Genomic DNA, 19,611 nt, shown 5'->3' with positions numbered 1-19,611 from the left:
CTATAGGCCCAGGTGTTGGTTTTTCTTTTGAAAAGTAGTTATACAAGCTGCTCTACCTTCCCTTCCCTGTGATATTTCTTGTTTACACTGGGATGTGCAGAAGCTTGCCTACAGGCATATCTAAATTAATAGTACTAGGGGGAAAAAATCTCCCCAGGCACGTTGTATATAATTTTCCTCTACAAAAGCAGCTTTAAATATGATTTCTGTTCACAATTGTTACTATGAACAAACAGATTGATTGTTTCAGGTGCCTTATTCAGAATACAAACAGTCCATGATTTAAAAGAGAGCCAAGTTACGTTTTCAACTTTTCTTTTGCCTGAAATAAAAAAAAATCTGAAAAGATTTTGTTTCTTGAGGAATGTAATTATTATTTTTTGGCAATTACATTAGTCATCCTTACTGCACAGATGTCATTTTCTTCTCAGCTTTTCTGATAAAGATGGCATTATTGAGGTTTTCTTAGTGTTGTAAATTGTTTGCATGAATGTGCCTGGGGTACCAATGACAAATGACAACTTAGGGTATTTTACCATTTACTGTTAGAAGAAAAGCTGTAGGCCTTTACTTGACCGAGGCCAAGAAAAACTAAGCATACGAAGAAAAACTTTTCCCATAGAAAGGGCTAAAAGAAACACAGAATATTCACCCAGATACATTAAACGTGACAGTTTACAAAACCTATTATTTCAGAAGGGTTTGTGTAGGTCTTTAAGCAAGTATGATTTGATAACAAAAATCACATGGTTCTACATAACTGCTGTCTCTGCCTCCAAATAATGTTGGAAACAAGCAGAATTTCATCCGGGTTGGATCTAGGCTTATAAGAAGCATATTTTTCATGCCTTTAATGTGCATTGGGGCTAGGAAAATGTTCCCCTCAGTTGTTGGTGAATTCTAATTCTAAGATCCTTCACCAATGGTCATCTTTGTTAAGGGCACGGAAGTTGTAATAAGGTTGCATCTTGAGGGTTGCCAATTCATCAGCCCAAGTTAACATTTCTTTTATAATTTGAAAATACTATAATTTGTTGTGGGACTCATGTACCGTATTTTTATTTTTCAATTAAAAAATGAAAATAGCTGAGGTCGCTGTTTCTGATATCCATTCTCTCCCTTTCTCTTTCTTCATTTATACGTAGCACAAATTGCCTGACAAATTCTTGAAGCTAGGTATCAAAACTTTGCAAAGCTTACATGACCTGAAAAGTCTTGTTGGCTCTTGATTATCAAGGCTACCTGATAATCATATGATGGCCTTGCCATAGTTACTAAAAATAATAAATGAAATTTTGCATAAGGCCAAATAAAATCTATAAAGTAAAAGTGCATGCGTAACCTTTAAATCTCTTCCACACCACAAGGACACAAGCAGAAGATTACAAAAATTTTGAGGTACCTTCCCTGCAGCAGTACAGAAGAAAGAGTATTTCCATCTTCCTTTGATAGTTGGAAAAAGCCTATAACTTTTGCATCAAATATAATCGGGTTCCTTGAGAAAATATATAGCTGGTCCAGACTGAACTGCAACTCTAGATTCAGGAATCATTGTGTGATTTTTGACCTGGTCAAAATGCACAGTTGGGAATAGTCACAAGATGTTAATTTCTAGATCAATATCTTTTTCCAGCTGGATTAAAAATTACTATTCAAGTGAGATGGGGCAACCTAGATACAGTCAAGTTTATTCTGCTATCTAAACTCTGTTTTCTACCCTGGATTCTAAGGCTGGCGTTAGCAACGCATATGGCAGTGGCAAATACAGTTCTAGAAAACCTAGAAGTCAGTCATTTTATTTTCGTCATTGGCTGGTAAAATGAAACAAAAGGCTGACAATTGATTAGAGTAAAATAAGCTTTAAATTATATCACAGTACAAGTAAAATTGTGAGTTAAACATTTAAGAGTTTGGGACTGTAAAATGTACATATAATTTATGTATGACAACAAATGACAAAACAATAAAATTACTAATTTGAAATATATAGATTATAATTATAATACTAAAAGCCATGGAAAAGTTGTAATTAATATTATTTCTTGAAAAATGTAGTGATTAATATATGAGGAAGGATAATGCACAAAAAGTGATTATGATTTCCAAACTAAGAGTCCAATTATAGTGACTATATTGTGAAAACAATTCTGGCAGCTAATTAAATTAAGACAGAAATAAGATTCAGTTGAGAGTAAGGACACAAAACATTGATAAACAGTAGAGACTAAATAGCTGCATTTGAAATGTTTCCAAACAGAAAATACCTAGGAGATACTTGAAAAGAAATTATGGCAAATTGTACAAACTACAGAACAGTGCTTAACTGTAATTATTGTAGTAGAATCAGATTTTATTTATTTTTTATTTTAATTCCATTTATATCCCGCCCTTCTCCGGAGACTCAGGGCGGCTTACAAACCTAGCAGTAGCCTTCATTCTATGTATTTGCCTGCTTATTAGGGCTTTTTCACACACCCCCAAGCGGCATTATTACAAAGTCAGCTTAATTGCCCCCAACAATCTGGGTCCTATCAGATTGGTCTGAAAGTAGCAACTTGAGATGGAAGGAATCAGAGCAGCCAGAATATTTGGTGGTGAGTGACAATAGCAATTCCTAGCGTCTATGGAGATTCTCAGTCATTCAGGTCATGGTTGTCCCAAAGATGCTTTTTTCAAAAGGCAACTGGACTTCCTTTGTTTTTTTCCTTGAAGATGTTTTGCTTCTCATCTAAGAAGCTTCTTGGATCAGAAGCAAAGCATCTTCAAAGAAAAAGAAAGAAAGTCCAGTTGCCTCTTGAAAAAGCACCTCTGGGACAGTACTTCCTTTGGGACAGTAATTCATGGCGAGTGTCATTATAGAAGAAGCAATACAATATAACATATTCCAGCATTTTAATTGCTTCTCCACTGCAAGGGTACAACCTTCATTCAAAAGGGATTTTTCGGGATTTTACTTTTTTCCTAGGACTTAATGCGAGAGCATTGAATCCAGCCAAGGACAAATTCTGAATTTGGGGTCATTATGTAACTGTGATATGTGACTGGGTAAAGTAAATGTGCAGAGTGTCTCGGAAAGATGTTTCTGGCAAATCTGATTACCGCTCTAAGTGTTGTTTAAAATCAGCTAGCACGCATTCATGGCCCAACAGGTGATTGCTGCCTCTGAGAAACTATTAGGTTTTAAATTTTCATGTATTTCCCTACACCAGAGACACTGGAAGTTGTCAATCATAATTAAAAGGGCCAAACCAGCTGATTTTTAAGAACGGATTGGACAACCATTTGTCTGAAATGGTAGAGGGCTTCCCACTTTAACAGGGGGTTGGACTAGAAGATCTCCAAGGTCCCTTCCAACTGTTATACTGGGGGGGGGAGGAAGAAGCTTAGGCCAAGAGGAAAGGATGTATATCCAAGTGGAAGTTTCTATTTTGAGTAGGCCAGTTTCATGGAAATGTACGACATTTGGAATGCAGCAGGATGCTTGGGAGATCTCAAGCATTTAGACTAAACTCTTTCAAGGGGAAGAAATTATCTGTAAGGTCTCCCAGCTGGTCTCCAAAAGGAAGTTTCTTGTTGAGAAGACTTTAAGCGCTATGGGTGTGTTCTGAGCTCCTTTGGAGACGTAGATAGAAAGATTGTAGGGCTACGGTTGTTTTCTGTACCTTTAAGCCAATGTAGTTTGGCATGGGATTTGCATTTGCTCTTGGCATGGAAAACAATCTCTAGGTCAGGGGTTGGCAACTTTGGCTCTTTTATGACTTGTGGATTTCAACTCCCAGAATTCTTGAGCCAGCCATGCTGAGGGGAAAGGGAGAGGTTTCCAAGCTGAGCCATGCTGGCTCAGGAATTCTGGGAGTTGAAGTCCACGAGTCATAAAAGAGCCAAGGTTGCCTACCCCTGACTGAGGTATTTGAAGGTCTTCACTTGTTTGATTGGTTGTTTGGCGACTAGGCATGTGTCTTAGGGCTAGATTGTTCAATTTCAAGTGAAGTTACTACTAAGAAAAGAGAATATTTGTAGCTCAGGGTTGAAATCAGGAGTACCTGGTGCTCTCTGAGCTTGGTTATTTTCTTGAAGATGTTTCATAACCAAACTAGGTAACATCATCAGTTACTACTCTGTATGAGCCAGTGTTACCCCAATAAAAATTGTACCAGAGCCTTTGTCTCAAAAAGTTTAAAATACAACCATCATTATCATCAGGTCCTGTGCAGAGCACACTGAGCAGCAAGCGTTTTCCAGCAGTTTTAATCATTTGCAGCATCTTCGGCATCGCCCCAAGGGACATTAATCATCTTAAGATCTTCCTTAAGTGTTTGGCCCCAGGTTTTCTGAGGCCGGCCTCGTTTTTTCTTTCCTCCAAGAGGTATCCAAGATAGTGCAGGTTTTGGATGTTGGTCTTTAGGCATATGTAAGATATTACCAACAAGCCGCATTCACAGTTCTCGATAGGTCTTCTAAATCTGATCTTTATAGTACTTTTAATTAGTGATGTGGTCACAATATGAGATGCAGTCACAAAGTGTTTACTTAGATACAACCACAAAATGTTTATTTGAATGTGTTTAAGAAGTTCAGTTGTTCACAGTGCACCAGTGGGATATTGTCTTTTAACTGTCTTGAGTTTTTTAATAACAGATTATCAGTTGTTCATCTCAACATGGTGACAAGGCTTTTCCTTCTGTTCAATTTTTCCTAGCCGCACGCTTAATTTAAAAAATGTAAAAGAATTTAAAAGCAGAAACTCTTACCCAAGGTTCCAATATCTCAGGGATTGCCACAAAGAAGAGGGAGTCAAGCTATTCTCCAAAGCACCTGAGGGCAGGACAAGAAGCAACGGATGGAAACTAATCGAGGAGAGAAGCAACCTAGAACTAAGAAATTTTCTGACAGAACAATTAATCAGTGGAACAACCTGCCTCCAAAAGTTGTGAATTCTCCAACACTGCAAGTTTTTCAGAGAAGATTGGATAACGATTTGTCTGAAATGGTATAGGGTTTCCTCCCTGAGCAGCAGGAGGTTGGACTAGAAGACTTCCAAGGTCCCTTCCAACTTATTCTATTCTGTTCTGTTCTGTTCTATTCCATTCCAATCCATTCTATGGTATTTGTGTTTTTGTTTGCTTGGGAAATCATTTCTGTGCATGCTTTGTAATAGTTGTAAATAGTTCCACTGTCACCCCCATCCTCCAAGATATATAGTCCACAGATCGGGAACCAGAGAGCCAGTGTGGTCTAATGGTTAAGGCACTAGAGTCAAAACCAGGAGACTGTGAGTTATAGTTCCATTTTAATCAAGAAAGTCTGCTGGGTGATCTTGGGCCAGTCATTTTCTCAGTCCAGCCCACCTCACATGGCTTTTGCTGTGGAGGAAGGAGGAGGAGGAGGAAGGAGTTTGTTTGTCACCTTGAATTACTTATAAAATAAGGGTGGGATTACATACATACATACATACATACATACATACATACATACATACCACTGCTGTCCTAGTTCCTATATCTTGCTGTGTGATTTTTTTCCCCCACTTATGGGTTCATAAGAATGACTGCTCCTTGCTTAAGGAAGGCTTTTGAGACAGAAAACTTGAGTGCCATAAACTTTTTCTTGCTTTACCAAGGTTTTAAAAATCTTACTCTATTGTTACTTTTTTAGTGTTCCAGAAGAAAGTCCTGGAAAAAGTCTTCCCTGCTCCTGTACTTCCCAATGTCGTTTCTTCAAGCGTAGAGAGCACTGCTGTTCCGAAAGGTGCACTTGCAACTCAGGACGACCCAAGAAAGGTGACAGCTTTGGAAAAAGATTCTAGGGTGCAAGGTAATGTTTGCTTGTGTGTCTTTGCAGGTGGGAGTGGGTGTGCATACACATGTTTGTGCTCATGATCATTAAACCTAACCAGTTCCATTTTGCTTTGCTATGATATCAAGATCTAGTCAGTGTCAGCAAGGTTGACTTGATGCAACAGGATCTGTGAAAGGTACAGGTCACTCCAAACGGTTTTGACTCTGGGGATGCTGGCAGGTCCTCTGCTGGGCTGCTGGCTGCCAGCTTCAGATGTTCTGCCAGCCAAACCATTGTACATCTGCCCACTCTCCCACAACTTTGGCATTGTTTTACACACACGTCCAGTAGTCTAGATCTCAGTACACATATCAAGCACTAAAACTAAGGGGAAGGGACAGGAAGACATAGCAGGATTTGCTGATAGGAGAGAACTAGAATCTTGGCAATAAATAACCAGGGATAGGGTGGGGCATGTCTGTAGCCTTAGCTTGCCTCTAGCAGCTGGGCCAACATTTTCCTCTAAACATACTGCAGATTGAACTGCAGACTGACCATTTGCCACAGTTTGTGCCAGCAGATACTGGAAAGCCACTTTAAAAGTGGAGCAGATAGAGGCACCATCCTGCTGGGCCAGAGTCAGACTAAGGAGAACATCGTGCATTCATGTCAGCAAGTATTTATTGGCCATCTATGCCACAGCAAGCAGGGTGTCTGAATAAACCCTGTATATTTATAATCCAAAATGGATTTTGGATGAATTCAAAATGGCATATTTGGGATTTAATTGCTTCTTTGCTGCATAGCTACACACAAGATCATTTATACTAAAGCTCTTGGCTTCAGGTGCATCAGTGTGAGGACTGCGGTTGATTATTTTTGCCTTTTAGGTTGGATTTGAATATTGAATTACTGTATTACAAGTCATAGTTTTAAAACATTAGCAATACTTCACTGAGGGAACAACAGCTATCTAGCATTTTTTTCAACATAAAATATTAGCACGGCAAAAAAACCTTCAGAAGCTAAAAACCTATCATAAATATTCAGCCAGCAGGTGTAAAACAAAAGTCACCTCTGATAATTTGCCGCTAAAACAGCAACGCACAGCAACCTGTGAATTATAAACTCTTATCTTTGAAATACTGACAGGTGGACACTTGGGAATTACACTTTAGTATTCAGCTGAAAAGAAGAGTGGATGCAGATTGGTTGAACTTATTTTACATTCAAAACAACCATGCAGTGAATTACGATTCTTCCTAGAAAATACTCCCGTAAAAATTCCTTCACTTATGAAAATCATGCATGCTGTTGCCCTGAAGTATCATTTGGCCTTTTCAAATTGGACACAGTGCTTGATATTATAATTTGAGAGGCATAATGCAATCAAGCATTCTAATCAGATTCACTCAAATTTATATGAATGGTTTCCACATTGGCATCCCATGTAAGTAGTCCTTGTTCAGTCCTCCCTTCCATCCAGGACACAGCATAGAAGCGTTGCTTGAGCAGGGTCCGCAAGATTGTCTGGGACAACTACACATCCTCTTCACAACTTGTTTTCCTTGTTACCTTCTGGGAGGAGGCTCCAGGGTATCCGGAGCAGAACATCCAGATTCAGTCACAGTTTTGTTCCATGCAGTATTAACCTTGTGAACTCTGAAGCTTCCTCCTTCCGTTATGTATTCAAGATGGACAGTGATTAATATTTATATGTAAGGGTTTAGGTCTATACATATGTTGTACATAGTATGTTTAAATGTGTGTTAGGTATGTGTACACTTTGAGATCAAGCAACTAAATTTTATTTTTAATGTCTGCCGTTGTGCCCACAGGAAAAAAAAATGACAATAAAGGTTATCTAATCTAATCTAGTGACTGTTTGCAGTTATTATTCCAGTTACTGTTCACAATTAAAATGATGAAAAAGTAATTTTATGAGAAATATTTATAACCTTCACAGGTTTGTAAAGCAAAGGAAAGCTGAAGTATGAATATAAGCACAGTCACAGTTTCACATAGCAACCTCTTTGAAGTTACCTGTATACTCTAGGAAGCATTTTCAAAAGAGATAAAATTGCACGATTCTTGACATGAGCCCAAAGAATATACAACTGGGAATGTTATTTTATGCTACATGACCCTCCTAAGTAATAAAAATGCTTAAAAAAAGTATTCACAGTTCAGATTATCCTAATAAAATGGACTATTTTGCATCTATGTTTATATGGTTTGATATTAGGGGCGCATGTCTCTTTGGACTTAAAGTTCACTGCAATCCCACAAAAGTTGCATTTAGTTTAAAGAATTGCAGACAGGTGATTCTCTGTGTGTTCCTAAATATCTTTTTGCCTTAGAACATGAAGGGTTTCATTGCCCTGTTTGATTTATCAGTATAATACAGCTTTCTTCAAATCCAAGATGTGTCCTGCCTTTGGAATCTGAGGATTTCTAGTTCCAAACAGGGAATTAATTAATTAATTCCAACACTGGAAAGTTTTAAGAGACTGGACAACCATTTGTCTGAAATGGTATAGGGTTTCCTGCCTGAGCAGGGGTTTGGACTAGAAGACATCCAAGGTCCCTTCCAACTCTATTATTATTATTATTATTATTATTATTATTATTATTATTATTATTATTATTATTATTATTAATTTATTTATTTATTTTATTATTATTATTATATCAAAATTAGTTAAGTAAAATTAAGTCCATTGATTTAAAGGGGCTGCTGTATGTTTAATTCATTGCTTATCATTTTATCCCCTGTCTTGATCAAGTATTTTAATTCGTTTTAACCATAAAACATTGAGTTTTGCTTATTCTTGATGACTTCATGGACATATCTATGAAGTCTTTTTGACAGTATCAAAGTGTGGGATCTTCTTCAGGTTATATAAATAATATATAAACTGAAGTATTTCCTTGACTCCTAAAGCTGCAAGGCCTATAGCAAATAGTTTATTGACAACGACCTAGCAAGATTTATTTAAGTAGATTGGAGAGCAAAGGAATGAATAGCCTGTAGCCCTACAATTATATAATCATTACATCAGAAACGGGTTTGAAAACATTGTTAGGAGCCAGAAATCGTGCATATTCAACATCGAAAAGGAGCATGCTTACTATAAAATCTGAAATCTGCTGCATATGAATAGCTAGAAGAATCATAATATATTACTAGAGAATTCAGAATTATTGAAAAAGAGTAATATCTTCTTTTTACATTCCTTATATTGATAATATTTCTGTAGAGTGGCAAATATATTGCTAGAATCAAAATCTGGGGTTGTAATAAACTCTTGTTTGTTTTTAATGTGGAATTTTAAATGTAATGTGAGTCCTTTGATGCACTTGTGTTGATTTATAAGAACAGATGTGTTTCTTTGCCAGTTCAGCAAGGCTAGCAGCTTAAAGCATACTTTGCACTCACAGCCTTAACAAAATGTTGCTTGTCTTGTATAAAAAATGTCTGTGATTTTGAGGACTGAGGACTAGAGAGAGACTGGCAAGCAAAGCAAATATTGTCTATACATATTCATGATAGACTCTTTGGCAGTGCAATATTGGAATAAACAACTTCTGCAGACTGATTAAACAATTCATTTTAGCAGTTAATTACTGTAGCAAGAAGGAGCGACAGACTGTAATTATTACTTTGCACAGTAGAATATGACATTTTAAAATGGTTTTCGATCAAGAATTTGTCTTCTGTTGGGTGCTTATGTTAACATGACATAACTATCAGTATGGCTGCTGATTATTCATAATCTTCTGAAGCCATAATTTTATGGTTTGGATCAATGAACTGCTGCTTTTAACTCTCAATTTCTGTTGCATAGATCTTCCCAAGCACTGTCAGATAATTATCTAGGCAAAATTCCTTGAATCAATAAGGGATGGTGGAGTAGAATTACTTGATTCTCATTTATATATACGTTTAGTAATTTCTAAACTATACACCATGCGAAATTAGTAGAGACATTTATCCCTAGAAGCAAGCCTTGGTCCAGTAGAATTTATTCTGATGTAAATGTGTAGAGTTTATAGCCCAAACCTTTTGTTTTATCAAACTATGCATTTCTGGTGTCACATTAGTTCTCCTCTTTGTAAATAACATTTTGGTTATTTTATTTTTTATTTAGTATAGCGCTAACCAGGACAAATCTATAGCTTCATCATATGAAGACAAAAATCTAGTTTCTGGCAACAAATGGCAAATGGGAAGATGTGTGAGGGGTCCTTGATGAGCTCCAAGTTTGTTGTTTTCTTGCAGATGTTTCATTACCAAACTAGGAAACATCATCATGCTAGTAGGGAGTGGGGTTTGCTCTCAGTTTATGTCTAGTGGCTTGCCCTGTCAGTGTTGGTAAGAACGTGCTTGGAGATTCTTTGGTTGGACTGTTTACTGATAGTTTCCTTGGCAACTCCTTGATTGGGGTATGGTTTACTTCTTGATTGTTGGTCTGATGTTAATCTTGATATTTTATCAATGCTCATCTGGGTTTTGACTCTGGTGGGGAGGAGTTTTGGTCATTTTGTTATTTTTTGGCTTGTTGGTTGCCTCTTTTATACAGTATACAGATGTTTATATCTATGTGTCTATTGATGGCCAATTTCTGTCTCATAAAGGAAGCTGTGTCTCATAGTTCACAGATACCACAGATTGATATTATACATCAAGAATATGATTGCCACATCGTCCTGTTAATGGATCTGGTCAGTGACCCCATACCTTTGGACTTCTGTTATATAAGAAACCATAACAAGCAGTGATGACTCCCCCCCCAATATATATATACATATATTATATATACATATACACACACACACACACACACACACACACACACACACACACACACACACACACACACACACATATATATATATATATATATATATATATATATATATATATATAAATAATGAAAAAGTATAAAATATTAAAAGACCAGTATCTATATAGCCAATCAAAAGTGGATAAAAGTCATAGCCCTGATACAAATTAGCAACAAGTAGTATATTAGCAACAGGTAGTATATTGCAAGAACAGATAGCACACTTGTTTTTAGCCAAAAGGTCTAGAAGCTTGGTTCTGGTGCTTAGTCAACTGCTCTCCTATGAGTAGATGCATGTCTCCTGTCTGTCAAATATCTGCAGATATTTGGGAGAATTAATTTTAAATAACTTTCCACTCAGAACTATTACATAACCCCCTGGTAGTCCCCATTGTAATATATTTCCCAAATAGCCACCTCTGTTTCTAGCTAACACGAAGTATCATATTACACCATTGAGACCTGGAAAACCTCTTAGAGATTATTTCATCCCCAAGAATTACTATAGGAGAATAACAGTTGTTGGGGTCCAGTGCTCGTTGATTTATTTACTTATATTCGCAGCACACTGTGCTTTCTCTCTGAATGGAAAGAGGCCCATTCTGCAAGGAAAAAGAAAATAGACTTGACTTTGCTAATTACAGACATATTAGCTTGCTTAATTAGCAAGCTATATGCAAAATACATTTAATCTTCCCCACCGCCCGGAGCTGTGAGCTTTTTTTATGCATCGGAGGCAAAGAACGCCGGACCAGGCACCTGAGGGGTTTGGGAGAAGAGAAAGGAAATTAAAAGGATCATTTAAGTGGAACAGGACCAGATGCATGCGCATATAGGACCAGATGCATGCGCATATATATATATAGGACCAGATATAGACAGATCAAGTCCTAAGATGGCGGACGTGCGGGCGGCCGTGTGAGGTTGAGCTCTGCAGGTCCGAGAAGATAGGCGTCTTAGGAGCCCCTCAGGGCTTTTTTCTTTATGCCCTGGGCTGGGGGAAGGGTGGCAGCAATGAATTTTGCAACTGTCTAGGTCTTTTTACCAGCTTGACCGGCGTTTCGCTGGGCTGCCGGTTTGCTTTCTGCTCAGCTGCTCAGCTGGTCGTCGGGAGTTTCCGGCTATGTCGGGCGGTCTTGGCTTCTTCGGCGGCATTTGGAGTTCCCGGCGGCTGGCGGCGGCGGTGCTACGGCGGCGGCGACGGAGCTGTTTGCGATCTGCGTGGCCTGCCTTTTCTACCGCTTTCTTTTCGACCGACCTGCCTCTGCTTTCTGCCTGCTTTCTGCCTGCATCAGCCTAATGGCGACGACGGCGGCGGCGGCGGCGGCGGCGTTGTTCCCGGGCCGTTTTCGGGCCACTTTACCATCGATTATTGTGGTTTGGCCTGCTTTTACCGAACCGTTTGTCCCTCTGCCTCCTGGACCTTTTTGGTCCGTTTCTTATCGGCGGTGGCGGTGGCTCTCCCCGGATTGTTTGCGGCCTTGGCGGCGTTCTGATGGCTACGGTGGCTACGGTGATGGCGGCGGCTGTGTCCATAGCGGCTCAGCGGCAGCGGCTTCGATGACTCAGCGATGGTGTTATGCCCGGTTTGCCGGCCCCCCGGTTGGTTTTGCATATCCCAGATGGGTTGGCACCCCCACTGCTTCTGATGGCCCTGAAGGTTCCTGGGCTAGCCGGTTGATCCCGGTGGAGCCCAGTGGGGCCTTGTGGACTTGGGCCATTTTGAAGGACTTTGGAAGATCGGCGGGGAATTTAATGGACCTGGGGGAGCCAATCTTTGTTGACCACAGTCTGGAAGGCCCCAATAATTATCAAACTGAGGGCCTATGGACTGGTGGTCAGTTACAACCTCTGGGAATGACGAGACAACGGGGGTCTTGGCTGTCATCAGAATTGACTATGATGGTTTGTTTTTGTTTTTTACAATCGACTGCGCATTGCCCCTTATACCCCAAAGGACAGAGAATTCTGGGTATGGGCCATTGTGAGAGGATGGCCGAATTTACATCTCCTGCCCCTAGAGGTGAGAGCTCTATGGGGCAGGCCATACCCAGTGGGGTTGCTCCAGACTTCCATCCCCCCCCCCGAGAATTGGCTCTGTAACCGTAGTGAGAGGACGGTGGTAGGCCTGCCCGGGGGGCTTATCCAGCTGAGTGGCAGCGGCTGGACGGAGGCCTGGGACTCCCTCTCCGAATAGATCCTCCTCATGGACTATCATCTATGGACTGCCTACGATTCGGACTGCTATTTATGCCTTCCTTTAAATATTCGTCCACGGATTTATGCGCCCTCAGGGGTGCTCCCCCCTCCTGGGTGCGACCCGCCTTGCCAGCCGATTATAACCTCGAGGAAGGGCCCATTTATTGGGACCCTGAGAGTTGGCTGGGCACGGGTAGGGGCCTTCGTCGTAGACCTAATAAGAGGCCCCTGATTATTTTTCTTTCAAAATTTTTTAGGGGGTTAGGGAAGCGGGAGGGTTCTTTTGGTTGTTTGGATAAGGGGGGCTATCCAACTACCGCTGTTCTGGCTAGGGCCGATGGAGATCGCTGGGGGGAGGAGCGGGGGTCGGTCACCTCCGGGGCTCCAGGGCTGGTCGTGGGGCTACCTATTCCCACGACATCAGGGAATGGCAGCAGATGGAGGAGCAGAGGGCCGTATCGATCTCAGGGAAGGCCTCTCCGCTACTTACAAGCGGTGAGGCACTCCGACCCTCTGGCTCTACCCCAAGGTCCCGGGAGTGAGGGTGTGCAGCCCCCTGAGCTCCGGCTGGTGTATTTGAACGCCAGGTCCGTCGCTAATAAGGCTCCTCTCGTTCGTGATCTGGTCGAGGGTGAGCAGGCGGACCTGGCTTGCATCACGGAGACTTGGTTGGGCCCAGAGGGCGGGATTCCTCTGGTTGATCTTTGCCCACCAGGTTTCCGGGTGCTGCACCGGCCTCGGGCTCAGGGTAGGGGTGGGGGTGTGGCTGTTGTTATGAGGGAGACCTTGTGTCCGCGGGAGGCCACTGTTCCTCAGATAGTCGGGTGTGAGTCTCTCTTTTTGAGATGCGGCCCTGGTGCGCAGTTGGGCTTGCTGCTGGTGTACCTTTCGCCTAGTCATGCAGCAGCAGCCCTGCCTGAGCTGCTCGATGTCCTCTCTGCGCTGGTGGTTGAGTTCCCGAAACTTATAGTTTTGGGGGATTTCAACCTACCATCGCTGGGAGGATCATCTGAGTTGGCCCGGGAGTTCATGGCTTCCATGACGGCCATGGACCTGACGCAGGTAATTTCGGGACCGACTCATGAGGGAGGCCACACCCTTGACCTAGTTTTTTTATCTGGACAGTGGTTAGATGATCTTGGTGGGGGCTCTCCAATTATTATGCCCCTGTCATGGACCGATCATCATCTCCTGCGACTGGTCTTCCGTTTTGCCACCCCCCGCCGTGGGTGTTTGGAACCAATTAAATGGTACCGCCCCAGACGCTTAATGGATCCCCAGAGGTTCCAGACAGCTCTGGGGTCCCCACCTGCCTCCCTTGCTCACAGCTCGGCAGATGCCTTAGTGGAAGCCTGGGAAAGGACGGCCACTGAGGCTCTTGATCGAGTTGTACCCCTGCGGCCCCTGACCCGGTACAGATCCCGTCGAGCTCCATGGTTCTCTGCGGAGCTTCGGGAGATGAAGCGTCGGAGACGGGGCCTAGAGAGCGGTTGGAGGTCCAGCCGATCCGAATCCGACCGATTGCGACTAAGAGCCTACATTAGGTCTTATCTCGCTGCGATAAGGGAGGCGAGGTCTAACCACTTCGCCACCCTTATCGCGTCCGCAGATAATCGCCCGGCCGCCCTGTTTAGGGTGACTCGCTCCCTCCTAAATCAGGAGGTGAGGGAGGATCCCTTGCAGGGCCGTGCCGAGGAGTTTAACCAACATCTGTCGGACAAAATCGCTCGGATTCGGACCGGTCTGGACTCTGACTGGGCAGAGTCTGACGATCAGGACACGGGTGGTCTTGTCGATATCATCTGGGAGGAGTTTGATTCTGTGACTCCGGAGGAAGTGGACAGGATCATGGGGAGGCTGAGCACCACCACATGTTTATTGGACCCGTGCCCTTCCTGGCTGGTTTATGCAGCCCGGGAGAGGACACGCAGCTGGTTCCAGGCAGTTATATCGGCTTCTTTGAGTGAGGGTATCTTCCCCGCCGTCTTGAAGGAGGCGGTGGTGAGGCCTCTCCTCAAGAAGCCTGCCCTGGACCCTGCTGTATTGAATAACTTTCGTCCTGTCTCCAACCTTCGCTTTCTTGCGAAGGTTGTTGAGAGTGTGGTGGCGCATCAGCTCCCTCTGGTCCTGGATGAAGCGGATTATCTAGACCCGTACCAATCGGGTTTCAGGCCCGGGCACAGCACGGAGACGGCATTGGTCGCGCTGGTGAATGATCTCTGGAGGGCTCGGGACAGGGGGCATTCCTCTGTCCTAGTCCTATTAGACCTCTCGGCGGCTTTCGATACCATCGACCATGGTATCTTGCTGCGGCGTCTCAGGGGATTGGGAGTGGGAGGCACAGTTTTACGGTGGTTCTCCTCCTATCTCTTGGGACGTTCGCAGTCGGTGTTGGCAGGGGGGCAGAGGTCGACCGCGAGGTCTCTCATTTGTGGAGTTCCTCAGGGGTCGGTCCTCTCGCCTCTCCTGTTCAACATCTATATGAAGCCGCTGGGTGAGATCATTCGTGGCTTTGGAGTTGGGTATCATCAGTACGCTGATGATACCCAACTTTTCTTTTCGACCCCAAACCACCCCAGTGATGCCCTCGACGTGATGTCCCGTTGCCTGGAGGCGGTTCGGGTCTGGATGGGGAGGAACAGACTCCAGCTCAACCCCGACAAGACTGAGTGGCTTTGCATATCTTCATCCCGGGTTTATTCGGACATTCCACCTCTAACTATGGGGGGTGAATTATTACCCCCCGTAGATAGGGCTCGCAACTTGGGGGTCCTCCTAGATTCACGGCTCACCTTGGAAGATCATATAGGAGCCGTGACTAGGGGGGCCTTTGCACAGGTTCGCCTGGTGCGTCAGTTGCGGCCCTATCTTAGCCGGGATGATCTGTGCACGGTCACTCATGCGCTCGTGTCCTCTCGTCTGGACTACTGCAACGCTCTCTACATGGGGCTGCCCTTGAGGACCACTCGGAAGCTCCAACTGGTACAGAATGCAGCCGCGAGAGTGGTGTTGGGAGTCTCCCGATACTCCCACGTTACACCTCTGCTCCGTGAGCTGCATTGGTTGCCAGTTGTCTTCCGGGTGAGATTCAAGGTACTGGTAACGGTATTCAAAGCACTCCATGGCATGGGGCCGGAGTACCTCAGGGAACATCTGCTGCCGGCATCAAGCTCCCTGCGCCCTGTGCGTTCCCACAGAGAGGGCCTCCTCAGGGTGCCACCGATCAGAGAATGTCGATTGGTGGCCCCCAGGGGGAGATCCTTCTCTGTGGGCGCTCCGGAGCTGTGGAATCAGCTACCGGTAGAGCTCCGGATGGCGCCCGATCTTCGCTCCTTTCGCCGCGATCTCAAGACATTTTTGTTTGTACAAGCCGGCCTAGCCTGAGGGGGAGTGTTGGGGTTGTTTTATTTTTTGTTTTTTAATTTTTCTGGGGGTTTTTAGCGTTGTATCATATTGTTTTTAACTAGGGCAATTGTTTAATCTGTTTTTAATGTTTGTATTGGTTATTTTATTCTGCCCTGTGAACCGCCCTGAGTCCTCAGGGAGAAGGGCGGTATATAAATGTTATTAAATTAAATTAAATTAAATTAAATTTTAAAATATTGGGTTGGATCCAAAGTGAAATTGTCCTTGCTGAGGAGCAAGCAAGCAGGATTTAGAAGAGACCACTCATCCTTGGGTCATGGTTTTGTCCTGCAGCATTTAGTTAAAAAATATACTTTACTACATAAAGGAACGCTTTTGGTAGCCATTTTGGATTTAAAATCAGCTCTTGATCTGATTCCAAAGCAGAGGCTATCAGGAAAATTTTAGGGATCCTCAGCAGATAAATTGTTGCTGCTTCTTATCCATATTTTTTATTGTAACATCTTATTAAGAGTCAGGTGTTTCTCCCGAGAGTATCTTTCTGGAGGTGTTATCATGGAAAGAGCAGTAAAATAAGGGTGGCTTCTAGCTCCTCACGTATGTCACTCTGACTGTATGCAGGTAACATAGTAATTTTGTCTGTCCCCCAGATGGGAATGAGAAGGCATTGACTTTCTTTTGCCTAAAAGAGTTATTACAGTTGTAAGCCAAGGACTATCCGTATTATCTGGATTACACAGAAACCTGGGAGCAAAAGATTTGCTTGTCTGGAGAAAGAATTCTTTATTTATTTGTATCCTGCCTTTATTATTTGACAAATAACTCAAGGAGGTGAACATATCCTACACATCTTCCTCCTCCTCTTCCTTTCCCCACAACAACAACAACCTGTGAGGTGGGTTGGCCCAAGCTTAGGCTTTCCTGGCTTTCATAGCTAAAGATGGATTTGAACTTACTGTCTTCCACTTTTGAGCCCAGTGCCTTAACCACTACACCACACTGGCTAAACAGTATCACTGGCATGGTGATATCATGAGGAATATGACGTTTATATTCAGGAGCGCCTCAGCGGAGGAGGAGGAGAAAAGCATCACACTTAGATCTGCATCAGATGGGAGAGAGACATCTCTTAGTGGCTTCTCTCTAATGTGGCACAGTGGGGTGAGAAGAGCTTGGTGCTTCCCATCGCATGAGAAGCTGCTGTTTTTCCATACTGTGGTAGGACAAGTGGGCTGGGGCAGGACAAGTGGGCTGTGCTGGGAACCATGGATTAGGAGCTCATGCTGCAGAGCTGACTTGGAGGAATTGTGCTGGGTCTGAGTGTGTGAAGCAGCTTGTGTTGTGGTTGAGTCCAAGTCTGAGGGCTGACATCCCAGAGCTCCACTGTATGAGATTGCTCTAATGCCAACGAGAGCTTTTTCATGCTGGTGCTGCAAAATTAGTAAGGTCTGAGACCCTGCTTACTAACTGCACAGTACACTCTAAAGTGTACATAGATAGCAAAAATGAACGCTGCCAGAAGGATGACTCTGCAAGCCTTCAATATTTGCCTCTGCTTTTTTGCTGAAAAGGACCTAGAAAAGAGAACAGTTTGCTAGGAACATTTTTGCTAATTTACTATGCCCACTAAACTTTCATTAGCTGTATGCTTTCTAAATTACTTCATTTGTATTCAGTTAAGCCATGTTAGTTAGGAATCCTTGGAATTGTAGCCTAACACATCTGGAGGGCATCAGACATAGCCTGATCAAATGCTTCTTAAATACCCTCCCATCCTACTGGGCGTCAGATGGAAAGGGCTCCTTCCAGATATATTTGGAGGCCCAGGGTGGTGGGAAGTGAAGCACTGGGCTGCATGGAGGACTAAAATGAGCTCGAGGAATAATCAGACCACCTTGTGAAAGGCAGCACAAATTTAGCATCAAGCATGCAGTGGCACCTCTCATGGGAAAGAGTGGGTTAAGGGAGAATGGCTTGAAGAGATCTTGCTAGGCAGAACTAGGAATAAAACAATTTCCCTTTTGGCTTAATATATAAGGAATAGAGAGAAAAAGCAAAAATAATTAGTCCACCTATAATATATGTTGGCTCTTCACATCTGCTTTCTGTGAGAATGAATTCCTTAATAAACATGTGCTTTTGTTCTCCATATTTCAGGCTCTTTCCTTCCTGTCCTCACTCTAAATATTTCTCCTGCGGACCTTGTCTAGATGCTTCCATCCACTTCTCCAAACTTGTTGGGATGTTTCAGACCCTTCCTTTTGGAGGTGATTTAAAGCTATATCAAGCCACTCATTCACATATGGCCTGGATTCTTCAGGAATATCCCTTCTGAACATTTTATATGGATTCCTGGAACCCTTCCGCCAGGTTATTTCTGGCTTCATTCAGGGATTCTTGTCTGAGTCTTTTCAGAGATCTTTACATCCATGCTTGCACCCCTCTTCCTGGATGCAGTAGAGCAATGCTCTCTGGAACTTGCTAAAGATGCTTGAAGCCCTCTATCCTTAAGGTTCTTTCAAAGACACCAGGTTATATCCAAATTACTCCCTCCTTAAACTTTACCACGCTCCTTTTCATGCTTTGGAGTATTGTTCTTTGGGTTGGCAGGATCTGGAAGCGAGTGACAGGAGCTCAACGCAGCTCACAACAGCAACCGGGTCTTGAACGCGAGCCTGCCGGTCGTCATCCTAGTGTCCTAACCACATGAGCCACTGTGCTCCTTCTCTTCAAGGATATTTACAGGTGTTTCAACCCATTTTTTGGCATCTTGTTTAGAAGTTTCAGGACCTATCTTCTCCAGGGTTTTCAAGGATTCCTGAAGCCATTTTTTCCAGAACTGGCTGGGTTCTTCAGATGATGAGAGGTTTTCTAGAGATCTTTGAAGCCATTGTAATATATTTCCCACAGGTCCTTCAGAACATTGATTCTTATAGTCCTGTATTGAGGGTATCTCAAAACTCTACTGTAGACTTCTGTAGATCCTGAATGTCTTTAATACATGCTTTAAGCCATTCCTGAATCCTAGATGGGGTGGTTTAGTTCCTTTCTCCTTGAGTTTTTTATATTTCAAGCCATTTTTTCGCAACCTTATTTAGATGCTTCAGGATCTTCCTTGTCCGGGTTTTTCAGTGAATCTCGAAGCCCTTTTTTTTGAATTCAGTAGAAGATTGAGAGGCTTTCTAAGGATCCATGAAGTCACTGTAATGCAGCAGGTGGTCGAGGCGGTGGAAAAGCCAATTCTTGAGCTAAATTTTTCATCTGCTGGAGCATCTGATACACAATAGTTGCTAAATTCCACACCTCAGTTTCCAAACTGTCTTGGTGCCTGCAGATGGTATCCATCCAATTCAGTCTGCCGTTGCTCCAGCTTGTGGAGGCAATGCCATGCTGTGGTTTTATTGTAATCTGTGAAATTTGG

The 19,611-nt window shown here is 43.0% G+C and overlaps 1 protein-coding gene across 8 annotated transcripts in view; it reads left to right on the top strand.

Moving 5' to 3' along the window:
• ERICH1 (glutamate rich 1) overlaps positions 1–19,611 on the top strand; it is a 92,476-nt gene that overhangs the window by 10,697 nt on the left and 62,168 nt on the right. For 6 of the 8 annotated variants that reach the window (XM_083348167.1, XM_083348166.1, XM_083348165.1 and 3 more), the window contains exon 2: positions 5,656–5,814. In XM_083348167.1, the coding sequence (XP_083204293.1) occupies positions 5,656–5,814 (159 nt within the window). Of the gene's footprint in view, positions 1–5,655; positions 5,815–5,924; positions 5,975–19,611 lie in introns of those variants that run through there. The other 2 variants (XM_083348171.1, XM_083348170.1) reach the window with 2 other exon arrangements.

This window comes from Vipera ursinii, assembly GCF_947247035.1.
Source record: "Vipera ursinii genome assembly, chromosome: 1".
In the NCBI taxonomy this organism is placed as follows: domain Eukaryota; kingdom Metazoa; phylum Chordata; class Lepidosauria; order Squamata; family Viperidae; genus Vipera; species Vipera ursinii.
The sequence above is the reverse complement of the archived record's forward strand: the minus strand, read 5'-3'. Positions and strand labels throughout refer to the sequence as shown.